This window comes from Hippopotamus amphibius, chromosome 14, assembly GCF_030028045.1.
Source record: "Hippopotamus amphibius kiboko isolate mHipAmp2 chromosome 14, mHipAmp2.hap2, whole genome shotgun sequence".
Lineage (NCBI taxonomy): Eukaryota > Metazoa > Chordata > Mammalia > Artiodactyla > Hippopotamidae > Hippopotamus > Hippopotamus amphibius.
This window is the reverse complement of record NC_080199.1, coordinates 14,411,417-14,428,985: the sequence shown is the minus strand read 5'-3', so window position 1 is coordinate 14,428,985 and position 17,569 is coordinate 14,411,417. Positions and strand designations below refer to the sequence as shown.

At 41.8% G+C, this 17,569-nt stretch overlaps 1 protein-coding gene across 2 annotated transcripts in view; it reads right to left on the bottom strand.

Moving 5' to 3' along the window:
- The window catches only part of DZIP1 (DAZ interacting zinc finger protein 1), a 57,048-nt gene extending 45,160 nt beyond the window's left edge, over positions 1 to 11,888 (bottom strand). For both annotated transcript variants that reach the window (XM_057707660.1, XM_057707662.1), the window contains exons 1-6: positions 11,634 to 11,888; positions 10,897 to 10,996; positions 10,320 to 10,533; positions 9,411 to 9,632; positions 8,739 to 9,296; positions 39 to 123 (exon numbers count right to left, since the gene is read on the bottom strand). In XM_057707660.1, the coding sequence (XP_057563643.1) occupies positions 39 to 123; positions 8,739 to 9,296; positions 9,411 to 9,446 (679 nt within the window). In that variant the 5' untranslated portion in view covers positions 9,447 to 9,632; positions 10,320 to 10,533; positions 10,897 to 10,996; positions 11,634 to 11,888. The remainder of the gene's footprint in view (positions 1 to 38; positions 124 to 8,738; positions 9,297 to 9,410; positions 9,633 to 10,319; positions 10,534 to 10,896; positions 10,997 to 11,633) is intronic.
- Between the last annotated feature and the right edge of the window lie 5,681 nt (positions 11,889 to 17,569).

Genomic DNA, 17,569 nt, shown 5'->3' with positions numbered 1-17,569 from the left:
AAAGAAAACAGCTCTTTGAAGTAGAGCTCACAACTTACCAAGATGAGAATCTTCAGGGTGGCGGCGCTGAATGTGACTTTGTAGAAAAGCTTGGTTCATAAAGGCTTTGTCACAAAAATGGCACTGAAAAGGAGAGAGCGACAAATCCAAGTGTCTGTAACAAGTGCCCTTCCGCCTAATTTGAACTAAAATCTGGGTACCTGAAGCACTACCTTTTGGGGGCTTTCCCCCAAAAGATACCACCCTGGCAAGTGATACTGAAAGCATAACTAAAAAGACATATAAAACTAGAGTGTTCTTCCCAAATTGAACACAGGACAGTGAAAAGCATCTCTTGAGAGTCAAAGTAGCCCATCATGGCGGTTTCTTGGAACCCCTGATGCTGCCACCGTTAGACTGGTGGTTCCCAGCCCGCCAGCACCAACTTGTTCATGACACTCCAGCCATACCAGCCTCCTTCCTGTCCTTCAAGCAGGCCAGTTTCAGTCTCCCTGCGCTGGCTGGCCCGTTCCCTGAATCTTCCCCAGAACTTCCCATGACTGGCTCCTTCTCAACATTCAAGATGATGTTTATGGAGCATCTTCCAAGCTGGGGCTGAGCTGTGTGTCTTTAACAAATCTTTCTGGATGAGCCTCCTGCTGGGCACTGTCCCATCACACCATCTTGTTTTCATCATTGTACACCGCACCAGTTAATATTTTCATGTTTGTTTATTTACTTCACTTGCTTTTCATCTCCTGCCCAATCCCTCTAGGTTCTAGAATGTCAGCTTCCTGAGAGCATGAACTCTTTTATTCACAGCTTTATCTCCAGAGACCAGCATTAATAAATCATTGAGCACATGCTTAGAAATATTTGGCCTCCTAAAATGAATTTACTGAGGAAACAAACAAACAAACAAACAAACAAAAAACCCTACCAATATCTCTATTCTCTAACACAATTTTTAAGCAAAAATTTCAACTTGTTCTTCTATATTCTCCACGTGGATTACTCTGAAGTAAATCCTGGATACTGTATATTTCATTTGTCAATATTTCAGAATCTATCTCCAAAACAATTTGCTTGTAACACAATCATAATATTATGACCCCACCTTGTAAAACGTGAAAATCAATTCCATAATTATCAACAAATATCCAAACATTTGCTTATTTTTTCCCCAATACTCCACACATGGTCTTAAGAAGCACTTTTGCAGTTCGTTTTGAATCTAAGGTCATGTCCTGCAACTGGTTGTTTTGTCTCTTAATTCTTAGTCTACAGGCTGAGGCTCCAGCTCTCTTTTCCCTATAATTCTTTTGCTAAAGAAACTGAACATTTGTCCTGCAGTTTCTATCAGTCTGAATTTTGCTGTTTCATCTCTACTGTGCTATTTACATATTCTCCTATTCAGGTTTTGCCTTACTCTTAATCATTATAATTGCAACAGAAAACTTCAGGTTCTAGTTTCCCAGAAAATTAACATTATGGCATATTTCTCAGCATTACATTTTAGAGGATCTTTAAAGCATCTTTTATAACTTCTCTGCTCATGAGGACTACTCTGGTTTCCTCAGGATACTTTAGGGAGGGCCCACACTAACTCAGATGTAAGTGTGGCTCTAGGGCTACGCATAGCACTGGAGAAAGGAAAGGAAGAGGAAACATGGAAAGTGTAACTTTTAGTTTCTCAAAATAGAAAAAATGTATTTTAACTGTTGGAATAATACAAAGGAGTCATGAGCTCAGGGTAAGAGGGGGTTTCTGCTCCCAAAAAAGACTCATATTTTGACTACATCAAAATGAAAAACTTCTATGACAAAAATACCAAAACAAAGGTAAGAGGCTTCAGTTTCTGGATCTGCATGTAAGGAGCTTGAAAATCGCCACTCCATCCTAACAATAATTAAAAAGCTAAACAGAATGAAAAATCAACAACTCTTCTTGGATCTGTAAGAGAGGGGAGGACACGGAGCAAACCACTGCCCCTAAGTATGTTTTTCAACATTGCACTTTACGTCCTTGCTAATGCAATAAGGCAAGAAAAAAATTTAAAGATATACCAACTGGGAAGGAAGACACAGAACTGTTTTTGTTCACAGATGACATAATCATCTATGTAAAAAATCCAAAAGAATTGACAAAAAACTCCTGGAACTAATAACCAGGTATAGCAAATTTGCAGGATACAAGGTTAATATACAAAAGTCAACTGCTTTCCTATATACCAGCAATGACAAGTGGAACTTGAAATTAAAAACACAACACCATTTACATTAGCATACCCCAAAATGAAATACTTAGGTCTGTTGGTAATGGGGAAGGCTATGCATGTGTAGGGGCAGGAGATATATGGAAACTTTTTGTACCTTCCCCTCAATTTTGCTGTGAACCTAAAATTGCTCTAAAAGAAAGTACTTCAGTTTAAGAATGTTTACAGCAGCATTATTCATAATAGCCAAATATTGGTACCAGGCAAGATATCCTACATAGGTAAAAGGTTAACAGACTCTGATACTGTACACCATGGAATACTAGTCAGTTTGTTTGTTTGTTTGTTTGTTTTTGGCCACACCACACGACTTGCGGGATCTCAGTTCCCCAACCAGGGATTGAACCGGGCCACGGGTGTGAAAACCAGAAATCCTAACCATTAGGCCACCAAGGCACTCCCAAAGTCAGATTTTAAAAAATGAATGGATTATTGATACCTGCAACAACTGGCCTGTCAGGCCCCAAAGCCAACACTATCTGATCTACCATCACTGGGATTAAAAGGTACTTTATATTGCAGGATACAAAATTAACACACAGAAATCTCTTGCATTTCTATACACTAACAATGAAAGATCAGAAAGAGAAATTAAGGAAACAATCCCATTCACCATTGCAACAAAAAGAATAAAATACCTAGGAATAAACCTAACCAAGCAGGTAAAAGACCTGTACTCAGAAAACTATAAGACACTCATGAAAGAAGTCAAAGATGACACAAACAGATGGAGGGACATACCATGTTCTTGGATTGGAAGAATTAACATTGTGAAAATGACTATATTACTGAAAGCAATTCACAGATTCAATGCAATGCCGATCAAATTACCAATGATTTTTTCACAGAACTAGAACAAGAAATTTTACGATTTGTATGGAAACACAAAAGACCCCGAATAGCCAAAGCAATCTTGAGAAGGAAAGACGGAGTTAGTAGAATCAGGCTTCCTGCCTTCAGGCTATACTACAAGGCTACAGTGATCAAGACAGTATGGTACTGGCACAAAAACAGAAATATAGAATAATGGAACAGGACAGAAAGCCCAGAGATAAACTACGGTCAACTAATCTATGACAAAGGAGGCAAGGATATACAATGGAGAAGAGGCAGCCTCTTCAATAAGTGGTGCTGGGAAAACTAGACAGCTGCATGTAAAAGAATGAAATTAGAACACTTCCTAACACCATACACAAAAATAAACTCACAATGGATTAAAGACCTAAATGTAAGGCCAGACACTATAAAGCTCCTAGAGGAAAACATAGGAAGAACACTCTTCGATGTAAATAACAGCAAAATCTTTTTTGATCCACCCCCTAGAATAATGGAAATAAAAACAAAAATAAATAAGTGGGACCTAATGAAACTTCAAAGCTTCTGCACAGCAAAGGAAACTATAAGCAAGACAAAAAGACAACCCACAGAATGGGAGAAAATATTTGCAAACGAATCAACAGACAAAGGATTAATCTCCAAAATATATAAGCAGTTCATCCAGCTCAATACCAAAAAAACAAACAACCCAATCAAAAAATGGGCAGAAGACATAAATAGGCAGTTCTCCAAAGAAGACATACGGATGGCCAAGAGGCACATGAAAAGCTGCTCAACATCACTAATTATTAGAGAAATGCAAATCAAATCTACAATGAGGTATCACCTCACACCGGTCAGAATGGGCATCATCAGAAAATCTACAAACAGTAAATGCTGGAGAGGGTGTGGAGAAAAGGGAATGCTCTTGCACTGCTGGTGGGAATGTAAATTGTTACAGTCACTGTGGAGAACAGTATGGAGGTTCCTTGCAAAACTAAAAATAGAACTACCATATGACCCAGCAATCCCACTACTGGGCATATACCCAGACAACACCATAATTCAAAAAGACACATGCACTCCAATGTTCACTGCAGCACTATTTACAATAGCCAGGACATGGAAGCAACCTAAATGTCCATCAACAGATGAATGGATAAAGAAGATGTGGTACATGTATACAATGGAATATTACTCAGCTGTAAAAAGCAATGAAACTGGGACATTTGTAGAGACATGGATGGACCTAGAGACTGTCATACAGAGTGAAGAGAGTCAGAAAGAGAAAAAATAAATATTGTATATTAACACATATATGTGGACTGTAGAAAAATGGTACAAATCAACCAATTTGCAAGGCAGAAATAGAGACACAGATGTAGAGACCAAACATATGGACACCAAGTAGGGAAAGCAGGGAGGGTTGGGGGGGAAATGAATTGGGAGATTGGGATACCAAACTGTACACTCTAAATATATGCAGTTTATTGTAAAAAATTAAAAAAAAATTTTTTTAAAAAGTACTTTATAATAGATTTTACAGTAATTAGAAACTTAAAAGTCAGATCATTCTTTATGATGAAAAATAGAAGGAGGTTCAGGAATCTTACTTATTGCACAAAGACTCTGCCTTAAAAATAATAAAGTTCCCTTTTAAGATAAGTAGACAGGAAGGAATTCTACGTCACCTAGAATCAACTTTCTCCATTAATCAGACAATCATAAGACTTTAAAAAATACTTTAAAAACTTTATTCTCTAACACTTTTCATTTTCTTAAAAAGATAGTTTTATATACAGATTAATAATATAAACTTCTATTTCAAAAGAGTTCCCTTAAAGCATTTTTAGGAAAGAAAGTTACATAATGAATTAAGAAAAATTAGGTACTATTAACTATTCATAGACAGGAATGTAATACTCTTTCCATGACAACCCAAGGATAGAATATGTCAAATTATGTTCAGTATACTTGGTTTAAGACTGTAGACTACATGTAGGTTATATGCTATGTAAAGCGTGTAAATGTCTTAATACAACTTCTATCCAAAATAACTAAAAAAAGAAAAATATTTAGTGTAATGGAATTAACATGAGAACTCAGGATTCCTTTACCAAAATGAAGTGGGATGGAGGTTCTCTATTGCTCCTGATGTTTTTTGAGACCTCTCAAAGACAACGGCTAAGAATAGGAGATAAAGATTTCCACTATGCCCACTAAGAGCTAGGCCCTGTTACATTGCTATCTTTTTAAATTTCCATGGCAACCACTTTATCCATGAAGAAATCAAAGCTCAGGAAAGTTAAGTCGCAGCCTTATCAGTTGCATAGTTTGACCCATGTCTCTCCGACAGCAAAATGCATGCTTTTTTACTCCCGAATACTCATCTCCACCTCCAAGGGGCTCAATGATTGGAACAAAGGACAGAAATTCACTGACAGATTCCAAAATCTATCTGTGTTGCTGAAGTGTGGGGAGGAATCTGAGTCTCCCAACTATGAAAATAAAAGGTCTTCTTAGAGTCTAAGTCCTATTATGATCCATTGGAATTTTTTAATTTTTAAAGTTTTAAAAATAATTTGATGAGCTTCCTAGGTAGTGCAGTGGTTAAGAATTTGCCTGCCAATGCAGAGGACATGGGTTCGATCCCTGCTCCAGGAAGATCCCACATGCCGTGGAGCAACTAAGCCCATGCGCAAAAAAAATAAAAAATTTAAAAAAATTTAAAAAAAATTAAAAATAAAAAAAAATAATTTGATAGCCAGATCATTGGTACACACTGGCCTTTACACATGGCTATCAAACTTCCCCAGCTGTTGGAGGTGTCTATTTAAATAAAAATTCACACTACAGACTAAAGTCAAATAACTAAAACAAAATCAACTAACTTCCCATAAATTTTATTATAGGCCAAATATTCCTAGCTTACAAATCTATAACAAACATTATAACACCATGGAATCCCAGCTAGCTTACAATCCAACTATTCTTAGCAGCAATCTTTGACTACCCCTCCCTGAAACACTGATATTTACAGCATTAGCACTGTGACCTCTGGCCTTCTGGTCTGAGGATTCACAAAGAGAGAAATGACAGGTAGCCACAGCTCACTACAGGGAAGTCACTGCAGAAATTAACATCCACTTATTGGATGCTATTTACTGAGCCTTCCTCATGCTATACATGCATTACCTCATGGGATTCTCAGAGCAACCCTAAAAGATAGCTACTACTAACACTCTGATTTTCCAGATAAGGAAACAGGTTTAGAAGTTAAATGACTTGCACAGAGGAATAGCTGGTATTCAAACCCAGTCAGTCTAACTCTGGAGCTGCCACCCTAAAGGCTCTCACTGCTCAAGAACTCCATAAAGAGACAAGGGCGAGTCACTTAAGAGAGGGCAGAGTATACCTGTACTACACCAAGTAGGAAAAGGTGGCAGGTAATTTCTTTTTTATTTTTTATTTTTTTTATTTTTTATTTTTTTGCGGGTATACCAGTTTCAATCATCTGTTTTTATACACATATCCCCGTATTCCCTCCCTTCCTTGACTCCCCCGCCTCAAGTCCCCCCCACCCTCCCTGCCCCAGTCCTCTAAGGCATCTTCCATCCTCGAGTTGGGCTCCCTTTGTTATATAACAACTTCCCACTGACTATTTTACAGTTGGTAGTATATATATGTCTGTGCTACTCTCTCGCTTTGTCTCAGCTTCCCCTTCACCCCCCGCCCCCTCCCATACCTCGAGTTCTCCAGTCCATTCTCTGTATCTGCATCCTTGTTCTTGTCACTGAGTTCATCAGTACCATTTTTAGATTCCGTATATGTGAGTTAGCATACAATATTTGTCCTTCTCTTTCTGACTTACTTCACTATGTATGACAGATTGTAGTTCTATCCACCTCATTACATATAGCTCCATCTCATCCCTTTTTATAGCTGAGTAATATTCCATTGTATATATATGCCACATCTTCTTTATCTGGCAGGTAATTTCTACCTCTTCTCAGCCACACCTGGGCACACCATACAGCTACCACTGCCATTCAGAGAGTCTGCTGAGTGGCCAAGAGTTGGCAAATGTCACTCATTTGGTAAAAGTGAGTCATTACTTTTTTATCCTCATAGATTATTCACATTTAAACTCTTTACTTACAGCTATTTCTATGATAACCAACAGAACCAAAAAAAAAGTTTATAAACAAAATTTTTATGTTACAGGTTTTAATGTTTCATTGATTAATACCAAAGCCAGGTAAACTTTTCTTAATGTTTTAAACAGAACCCATTCTATCCATTTTACAATAAATACATTCATAAATAGCCATCTCAGTACTATTTATAAATATGTAGTTTTTTAGTAGCATTTATGAAACAGGCAAGTATCGACATCAGGTATCATTTGATGATTATACCTAAAAGTTGTATACCCAAGGCTAAACATTAGGACTTTCTAACAGTATTCTTTCCCGACTGGTCATCTAGTTTAAGTCCACTTCCCTCAAGGCTCCAGGCTCCTGTTGGGTCAGTCCGAAGGACTATTCTTTTTTCAAATTTTTTAACATTAGCACAGTTTATTTTTTCAGATTTTTGTCCGCACCCACAGCACGTGGGACCTTAGTTCCTCAAACAGGGATCGCACCTGCGCCCTCTCCGTTGGAAGGAGGAGTCTTAACCACTGGACCACAGGGGAAGTTCCAGTGCCAAGCACTATTAACCACACTGCTTTCTGCACCCTACACCCAGTTCACACTCACTCCTGCTTTGACTCCACCACTACCTAAATCTTCACTGAGGCCTTTTAAGTCCTAGTTAGCCAAAATGACTGGAATGTAAGGGTGTGAAATCAATCCTGTCAGTCTATTGCTTACTTTGATATCTTCATCAGACATTCATTCTTTGCTTCCTCCACTTAATTGATAAAAAAGGTATATACACTGATTTCTGTTACACTCAAAAATTACAGTATTTATCTTGGGTTCAATGTCTACCCCATAAGAGCTGGAGATTAAGAACAAAAAGGCAAAATTTTTAAATTTTTAAAATAATGTTGTATTAGCAAATATTCTCCTTCTTAGCAAATACACACTGAAATATCTAGGAGTCTGCAACTCACCGCCAAATGGTTCAAAAGTAATAATGTGATATAGAGACAGAGGAAATAAAGCCAATGGGGGAAATGTTAAGAATTGGTGAACTTAGTTGAAGAGTATAAGGAAGTTCTTGCACTGCTCTTGCAATCTTTCTGTGAATTTTAAAATATTTCAAAATTTTAAAATGAGAAAAAAAATCTGCAAGCATTAAAGCATTTAAGCGTTCCATATTATTTGGGGCCCGACCTCAACAGCATTTTGTACCTGGTTTATTTTTCATTACAGCGATTAGGAGGAGGAAAAAGGCTTCTTAAACAACCAGCTTTTAGATAATTCAATAAAGCACTTCGGACAATGTTACTTGTTTAATTATTAACTCTATGTTAGTCTACACAAGGTAATGAACCATGTCATCTGCGGGTTAAAATTACTTTCACTTAAATGTGCTATTTCCTCTGATTTAGAGTACAAATCTTAGGGAAAAAAAAAAAAAAAGCATAGGAAAGGACTGCCAATATCCCAGCCAGCAGGAATTGAGGGTTTTATTGGATAATCACAAGGCAGCTTCCCACCTGGTAATAGCTGGCTTTGGCCTCAATCATCAGCTGCTGGGTGGAGATCAGCTTTTTCCTGCGTTTACACTCTTCCTTGAGTATCTTGATCTCGCCGGCCTGCTTGGCATAGAGCTTCTTGCTCTGCTCGCCCTCGGCCAGGCTCAGGCGCAGCCGCTCCTCCAGGCTGTGCAGCTGCGACGTGAGGAACTCCTGCGAGTGCAGCAGGTACTCAATGGTGAGCTGCGCCAGGCGGATGAGCTTCAGCAGCACCGGGTCCACCCCCGACTGGCAGTGCGGACACTTCTCGTCCTCCAGCTTGCAGAAGGTGATGTTCATGATGTTCTCCTGCAGCGTGAGCACGTCCACGGCGCCCGCCACCTTGTCCACGTCGATGGCGCTCAGCCGCCGCCAGTCCACGCTCTCCAGCCGCGGGCGGAACTGGAAGAAGGGCAGGGGGCCCGAAGCCGCGCTGGGGGCGCCACAGGCCATGGCGGCGCCGCCCGCCGCGGCGGCTGCGGAGGCGTCCGGGCCTTCCAGGCCGCTGGCGAGCGGGTAGTAGACGTGCTTCTGAAAGGGCTGCGGGAAGGAGACAGAATGAGGGGAGGCGGAGGGAGCTGGGAGTCCCGTGGAGCCCCCGCCGCCCCCGGCCCGGCATCCGCAGGCGGGCATCCCCGGCTGCCCAACTCTTACCATGCTTGGAAGCAAATCCGGCGGCTCTGCTGGCATCGGAGGAAGGGGCAGTCCCGTCTACCCGGCCCGGGCCGCCGCCGCCGCCCCACCTCTCGGGAGCGGGAGAAGGCCGGGTCCCGGGCGGAGGCGGCCTAAGTTCTGGGCGTCCAGGCCGTTGCTATGGCAGCGCCCCAGGCCGGGACCGCGAGCAAAGTGAGAGCCAGTCAGCGTGCGCCCAGGGCCCTGTGGGACCAGAGAAGAACTCGTCGTGGCCGAGCCGGGGACACACTGGTCCACTCTGAGAGGGCACACTTCCTGCGCGCCGGCTCCTGGGGCACCACCTCCAAGTCCCTAAGGCATGGGGAGCCACATCCTAGTTGCCAGCCTCTGATCCTCGCCTTAGGTTTTGAGATTAGAAATATCCGCTCATCCTCATCTTTCACACACAACTCAGAAAATGTTAAGTAACAAATCTGTGTAAAATTAAAGAGGATGTAGAGGGGCTGGCTGCAAAAGGGCACGAAGACACTTTGGGGTGTGATAATAACAAATTTTCTCTATTTTGATTGTGCTGTTGACTACCCAGGCATATACATTTGTCAAAACCGACTGAATGGTACACTGAAAATTAAGGGTGCATTTTGTATATTATACTTCAATAAAGTTGTTTTCAAAATTAAATTTGTAGTGTAAATTATATTTGATGGAAGGCTTCCTAAATTACTTACATCCAAGATACTTTTTAAAATGGAGTCTTTCTTCCTCTCTGGGTTGGCCACCTAAATATAACATTCTGATAGAATTACAAACCAAAGAACTTCCCCACATATGTAATACATTACTTGTCTTTCCAAAAGGATACATTTTTTCAATATGTTAAGATAAAAACAATTATATGCAGGGGGAACTTTACAGGGCCCTGGTATTTACCTTACAAAATTGTGTAGCAGCTGCATTCTGTTTTCTGGAGATGCTAAAATATTTCTAGTAGCAACTTGTAGACCTCAGGCCTCTCATTCTCGAGGTCTTCTGGGGGCTGTCTGTGGCTACCACAGAGATGGATGAACTGAGGAAAAGCCAGCCATTCCTCAGTCCACAGGGGAATCCCTGCTTGGACCAACCATCAGGAAAATTTTTGTCTTTCCTAACAGCCAAAGAACAGAAGAAAGGAAAATACAATTTAGAGTAACTGGAAGCAAAGTTGTAATATCAAACATTTCTAGCTCTTTCTAGACACTGAGAGCTAGAAATAAGCCCATATGAAAGGATCCAGAAATTAAGTATACACTTCATAAGACTTCATAGAAGCTGTACATCCAAATAATCTGGAATGGGATTTTAGAAAAAAAAAGAGCTATTACCGATTCACTACAGCCAGCATGAAAGTCTTAGAGATCTAACTTCAAAGTCTTGATTCTTCCATTTACTTGCTGCCTGACATAGAACAAGTTACGTCAGCCCTAGGTCTCAGTTTCCCAGTCTGTTTAAAGGGCATCAGGATACCGACCTGGCAGGTCCCTCTACCGTGGACTCCATCCACTGGGCTGCAGGACCCGCGCGGGAACAAGGGCCGTGGTCTCTCTTGCTCACCGTTCTATCCCCAGCACCTGGCACAGGGCAGGCACCGAGAGGCGTTAAGAATTTGCCAAAAGGACACGTGGATAAAGAATGATCCGAATGAATTAGGCGCTCAGTTAGGAAACGTCAGCTCTCGACCCCGGTCCCTCATATTTCCTGTGCCTCTGGCCTGTTAGGGGAATTCACCCGGGCTCTGGGTCCCAGCCCTTAGAACTGAAGGTGGGGGTCTATCCGCGCGCTCCCACTGCATTCGGGGGAGGAGGCGCGCAGGGCCAGAGGCGCCCATCTCCGTTCGCAGCCACCACTCGACCCGGAGCGCCGCGCTGTTGGCCACCCTCACCCCTAGGCTAAATCTGAGTCGCAAGATGGCCGGAACAGGAAAGAAGGGGACACGCTTTCGTGTTCCCTCCGCCCCCCAACCCCTCAGCAGGGCCGCCCCGCCGAACCCGCGGAGACAAAGGCCGAGGAACGCGGGCTCCAGTGGGGCCTCGCCGCCGCCCCTTAGAAAGCAAGACAAACGGTGAGTCGGGGCTGCGGAAGCCAGGCCAGCGGGGTCTGCAGCGCCTCGGCTCGCAGCGGGAAAAGAAAGAGGAGGGCCCGGCTTCGCGGGCACCGAGATGCCCCAGCCTCCCCTGGGCGCCTGGCGCATCGCGGACCTCGACTCACCCCAGCTGCGCGCTCCTGGGCGGGCGCCGGGCGCTGCAGGCGGACGGGGGCGAGGCTGGGGACGCAGATTCCAGGGGCGCGGCTGGGGCAGGCGGGCCCGTGGAGGCCGAGGAGCAGCCGAGCGGGAAGTGGAGGGCCGGCTCCTTCTTCCAGGGAGCAGGATGAGGCCTCTCTGTTCTGGGCAAGTTGTGGCGAGGAGAGCCGCCTGGCGCCGCTCCGGGCCCTCGCAGATTCCCTGCCGCCAGCGCCTCGGGATCCCCCACCCCCCCTCCCGCCCCCTCCCCTCCGCGATCCCCCTCCGGCCTCTTCTCTCGACCTCCCGGCTCCTCTGGCAGCTGGGCGGGACCGTGCTCGTCTAGACCGCAGCGCGAAAATGCGCTCCGCCAATCCCGCTGTTGGTGCAGACACGTGGTGCCTGGGCGAGCTCTGTTGCTGGCGCGGGATGCTAGTCCCAGGAAGGCTTTTCAGAGAGAAACCAGATTCACTTATACGCTGCCGTTAGCCTAACCCTCAGCTAGCTAATTTCCCATAGAGGCAGGAGCTTTATGTGAATTCCTTCTAAGAAGAGATGCGTTTTAATCGCAGAAGTCTGCAGATGCAAGAGACCTTGAGGAGGCTGTCTAATACAGCCTTGCATTTGAGTGACATGGAAAACAGAATTAAAGACCATATGCCGAAGAAAACAAGGATTCAAACCCACCTAGGTGTGCGCATCTCTTTTGGTTATGCCCATTTTTGGAAGAAAGGCATGGATCTCTGTTGGCAGAAAGTTTGTTGGTGGGGGAAAGGGGATTTAGTGGGTCAAGAGTCAGGTGACTATTTTTTAACCTAAAATTGGAATACGTGGTCTAACAATGGGGCAAAATTCCATATTTTAAAATAATACGTAATCCAGAAAGTATGCACATACCATTTTCACAACCACGAAGCTGACACAGATTGAGAAATTTGCATCTTTTGCAAAATCTTAGTGTCTGTTGTAGCAAAACTGTTCTTCAGTTAGAAAGGAGTAACTACAGAATTTTTGTTGAATGACATATTACTGTAAAATGCCTTTTCTTGTGTTCCTCCTTGACTGAATTAACTTTATAGAATACTTTATTGAGCACGAGGCTTCAAACATAGAAATAGCTCGATAAGTATTTATGTGGAATTCCTTACTTGTTTTAGTTTTTACTTAAAATCATAAGGCCTAGGACACCCTTAACAGGTTTTTAAAATTTGTCCAATTTCAACTGAATGCTTAAATTTGAAAGATCCAAAATCCCATAAAAATGCTCTAAAGTAGTATGGGTAAAGATTTCTAGATAGAAATTTCAGGCGATGTGAGGGAGAGATGGCCACTGCTTTGCAAAAATCTATACTCTGTAGCCTTTTGTGGTGTGGTGTGTGTGTGTGTGTTACAGGATAATTGCTTAATTAACATTATTTGATAACACACATCATTTGTGTTACAGGTATGCGCATTCCCAGCTCTCGGTATGTTATGCCACATGTGCAGAATTGGAAGAAGTAAGATGAACCAGTTGGCTTTGGCATGGCAGAGCAGCAATCACACATTCTTGATCCTTTCAAACCTCTTATACCAATTCTCACAGCTGAGCAGGGTGTTGCTGTAGTAACTGAATAATTATAAAAATTTTAAAATTATTTAGGTATCTGTCTCTTCCATCAGACTGTGAGGACCTCACATGTTCTAGCACACGGAACACATAGTAAGTGTGCAAATAAATATGTGTTTTTTGAAGACAGATGATTCTAAAAAAGGAAAACAGAAATATTGGTGACTATTGATCATTTTGTATAGTTAGTAAATAAAAATGTTATATCTTAATTTATTTTAAATTTTTGTTTTCATTTTTCCTGTTTCAAAACAGCAAGTGTGAGAAAATGAAAATTACATTGAGGCAGGCAGTTGGGGTTGGTGGTTAGCATGGTATCTATTATTAAATATTATCAGGTCTTATAAGAGTAAAACCAAGATTAGATATTCAAAGTGGACTTTGAAGCAAAATAATTAAAAGGTATTAAAGCAGACAATATATGTCATTTCTGCCCTTTGTTTTTGATCACCTGGCTAATGTCTTTTAGTTATATCATATATAGTATACTGAAAAGCATGTAAAATATATACGTACAGTTTAAAAAGTAATCAAATAAGCATTTGTATACCCACCACCCAGGTTAAGAAATAAAACATTCTAACATTTTGGAAACTTCTCTCTGCACCTCCCCAATCAAATCCCTTTCCATCTTTCCACTTAACAGTTGTCCGAACTTTTGGGTTAAATCATTCCCTTTTTCCTATGGTTTACACATTATATTGTTTACATATTATGTAGACATTATATTATTTACTTTTGAAAATTTGAGTAGCAAGCACAAATTGTGTAAAGATGAGTCAGATGAGTGTCAGGGTCCATACTGCCTTTTAAGGCAAGAGGGCTTCTACCCTGGCCTGGCCCTTTAGAAAAGTCCAAGAAGCTAATGAACCAGGTCCTCCCATAGCCTGTGCTCTCCCGTTCTAGACCATACTTCATAGAACCTCAGAACGTCCTGCACAAACAGTCCATGCCAACTTCCAGAGCCTGTACAGGCTGCTTCTCCAAGTCCATCTTCTCAAAGATGGACTGTATTGCTTATGGTTAGACACGCGGGGTGGCCACAGTCAGCAGACTTTTTAGAAATACTAAATAGTGCAGGTATGTGGGTTGGAAGCTATAACGCTGAGGCACACGAGGCCCCTGTCTGGTCGGGGTGGTGCCAGGATACAAAGAGAAGAGTTGCTGCCTGGGAGCTTGGCTGAGTCCAAGAATTCTAAATTCAAACCTGGCTTTGCAGCCTCAGCTTCCTTTGAGTAGCTTAAAATGTGATGCTGCTGGCAGGCAGTTGTAAATGTAAATTGCAAACTCCAGGGCAACCATTAAAAAATTAAAAAGAGGAGTATGATTAATATGCTTAATATAAGAGAGGGGTTAAATGGAATGGTATAAACTGCTCCATTAAAATCAGAAAAGGCAGAAAAAGAGGGTGAAAAGACTGAAAGAACAAGTGAAATGAATAGAAAATGTTACAAACATGGAAGATATTAGCTCAATTATATAAATAATTATTTTCAATGTGAATGGTCTAAATGAAACAATTAAAAGACAGAGATTGTCTGAGTGGATTAAAAAAAATAAGACCCAACAGTGTGTTACCTATAAGACATTCACTTCAAGTATAAAGACAGTTTAAAGGGATGGAAAAAGATACATCACTAATCAAAAGAAATCTGGAGCAGCTGTATCAGTTTCAGACAAAGCAGACCTCAGAACAAGGAAAATGATTAGGAATTAAGAGGAATACTGTATAATGTTGACGGGGTCGATGTTCTAAGAAAACATAAACCTTAACATGTATGTACACAAGAACAGAGTATGAAAATAAATGAGGCAAAACAGAACTGCAAAGAGAAACAGACAAATCCACAATTATACTTGGAGACTTCAACATTCCTCTTTAACAATTAATAAATCAGGACGAAATTGACCCAAATATCAATAGTTTATCCATCAACCTGATCTAATTGGCAATTATAGAATACTCCATCCAACAACAGGAGAATACACATTCTTCTCAAACTTGCATGGTACATTCAGAAAGATAGACTACATTCTGGGCCATCCAACATAACTTAACAAATGTAAAAGAATAGATATCATACAGCATATGTTCTTAGACCACAACAAAATTAAACTAGAAATCGGTAGCAGAAAGATAGCTGGAAAATCCCCAAATATTTAGAGATTAACCAACACACTTCCATATAACACATGGGTCAGAGAAGAAATCTCAATAGAAATTTTAAAATATTAGGAACTAAATAAAAACACAACTTATTAAAATTTGTGGGATGTAGTGAAAATAGGACTTAGGGGGAAATTTGCTCCTTAGAAGTTTGTCCCTAAGTTTGACCTACACCTAAAGGGAGGGGAATCAGGTTTGCCTTTTTGAAGGAAGGGTGCATCAAAGATTTTTAGGCCATATCTTGAAACTACACCACAACCAGTACCATAACCTCCCTTTCTTTGATTGTTCTGTCATGGCTTAAATAGAGAAAATGAGTTGGTGGCAGTCTCAACTTACAATTCGATTGAACCATTTATGTGTTGCCTTGAACTGACTAGGGTCTGGAAGGTGGGTTCAAAAACAAAACCAAAAACCCAAACCTAACTCTCATGGAAGGTGGCTCAGTCCTTGTGGTTTGATGGAATGCTGCACTTTGGAGCCCCTGATTAATTTATACAAGCAGATACTCATGAGGGAGAGTCAGACTATTTTTATCAGACCCTGATTGCCATGACCACGGTAGGATTACCAAGCTGGGTTTACCTCTGGTGGTCAACAGCCTCTACGTGGGCACAAGCATCTTGGGCTCCTCCCGTCCCCCCCTGAGATATGAGAGTCCATTTCAGTGGTAGCTCTTGCATCCAGCGTTCCAAGTCTAGAGAGGGATTTTTGTAAAGAGCTTCCCTTAGGAGATGGATACAGAATTTTAGTTCACTACACTTACAAGCCCTCTTCCTTTAGTCTTCTTGCTCTGCAGAGGCTAAAAGGCTGAAAACCGTGCTTCCCAGACTCCTTTCCAACTCATAATCTGGAAGCAAATTGGTTTCTGCCAATTAGACACACTCTTGTATGATTTGAAAGACAGGAATGAGACAGAAGTGATTTTCCTGTTGTAATTTTTGCTGGCAAGCAAGGTCATGTGCTTCAGAGTGTCAGTGGGTAAAGGCAGCAGCTGAATTCCATGTCTCGTCACAACTTTCAACATGTCAAGTGGCTGTTGAGACAGCAGTGACTGCACTGCCTTTTTTATCAGAGGGTCAAACTCCTGAACTTAACAGTCCCACTGCTGCCACTCCCCACTCCACGCTGCTTTAGCCCTTTCCATGATTTTGCAGTTATCTAATTGGGAGCAAACACCTTGTTGCTTTAACTACTTGGAGTGGCTTCAATGATACCCTCTTTATTACTAAAGTAAACATTTATATCAAAGATGTGGTGAGAAGGTGACTGGACTACATGGGCATAAACTATCCAATCTTTATTCCCTTTTCCTGAAGTCTTTGAATTCCTTCCTTTACTGGATAAGGGATTTCTAACTTTGAGAAGGTAAGGGATTGTGAGACAAAGTTCTGTGCACATTTGCACTGAAGTCTTTCCCCCAACTTATACACTGAATACACAACTTCTGGGGAGGGCCCATATCTACCTATACATTCAGCCTGACCCAAAATAGGGACCATGCTCCTAGGTCTAGAAACCTCAAAATTTATTCCCACATTCTCTAAATTTGGGGGAGATATATATTAGCAAATTCCTACAACGTCTAGATTTCTAACTCTTCCATACCAATGTTAGGGATTGTCTCACCTGTGCTCCCCACCCCCCCAGGCCATGCTAAATTCGCATTCTGGTTGCCATAGTAATAGTGTGGCTTGGCTCCTGAGAGGGAACTAATTAGTTCTCACCTACAAAGGTGGCAGGCTTCCTAGGGGGAAGGAAAGCAGAATGAGGAGTTATTTCAGGATGGTTGGAGGACTTCAGATCCTCTACCTCAATTGCTCTCAAAGTTTCATCAAAGTCTGCTGGGAGACTTGTTACAACACAGATAGCCATGCCCACTCCTAGAGTCTCTGATTTAGTGGGTCTGGGCTGGAGCAAGAAATTTTGCATTTCTAACAAATTCCCAGTTGATGCCACTAGTCTAGGGACCCCACTTTGAGAACCACTACATTCAGTCCTACCAGTCCTCTTCAATGTTACTCTTTCCATCTGTCAGGGTCCACTGTCTTCTGATCAGTTCTCCAACTTTCATAGGAAAAGACTTAGAACGACTTGTGAACCCAGCTCACAAAATCCGTTTCTGGGTTTTGTTTTTTGTGTGTGTG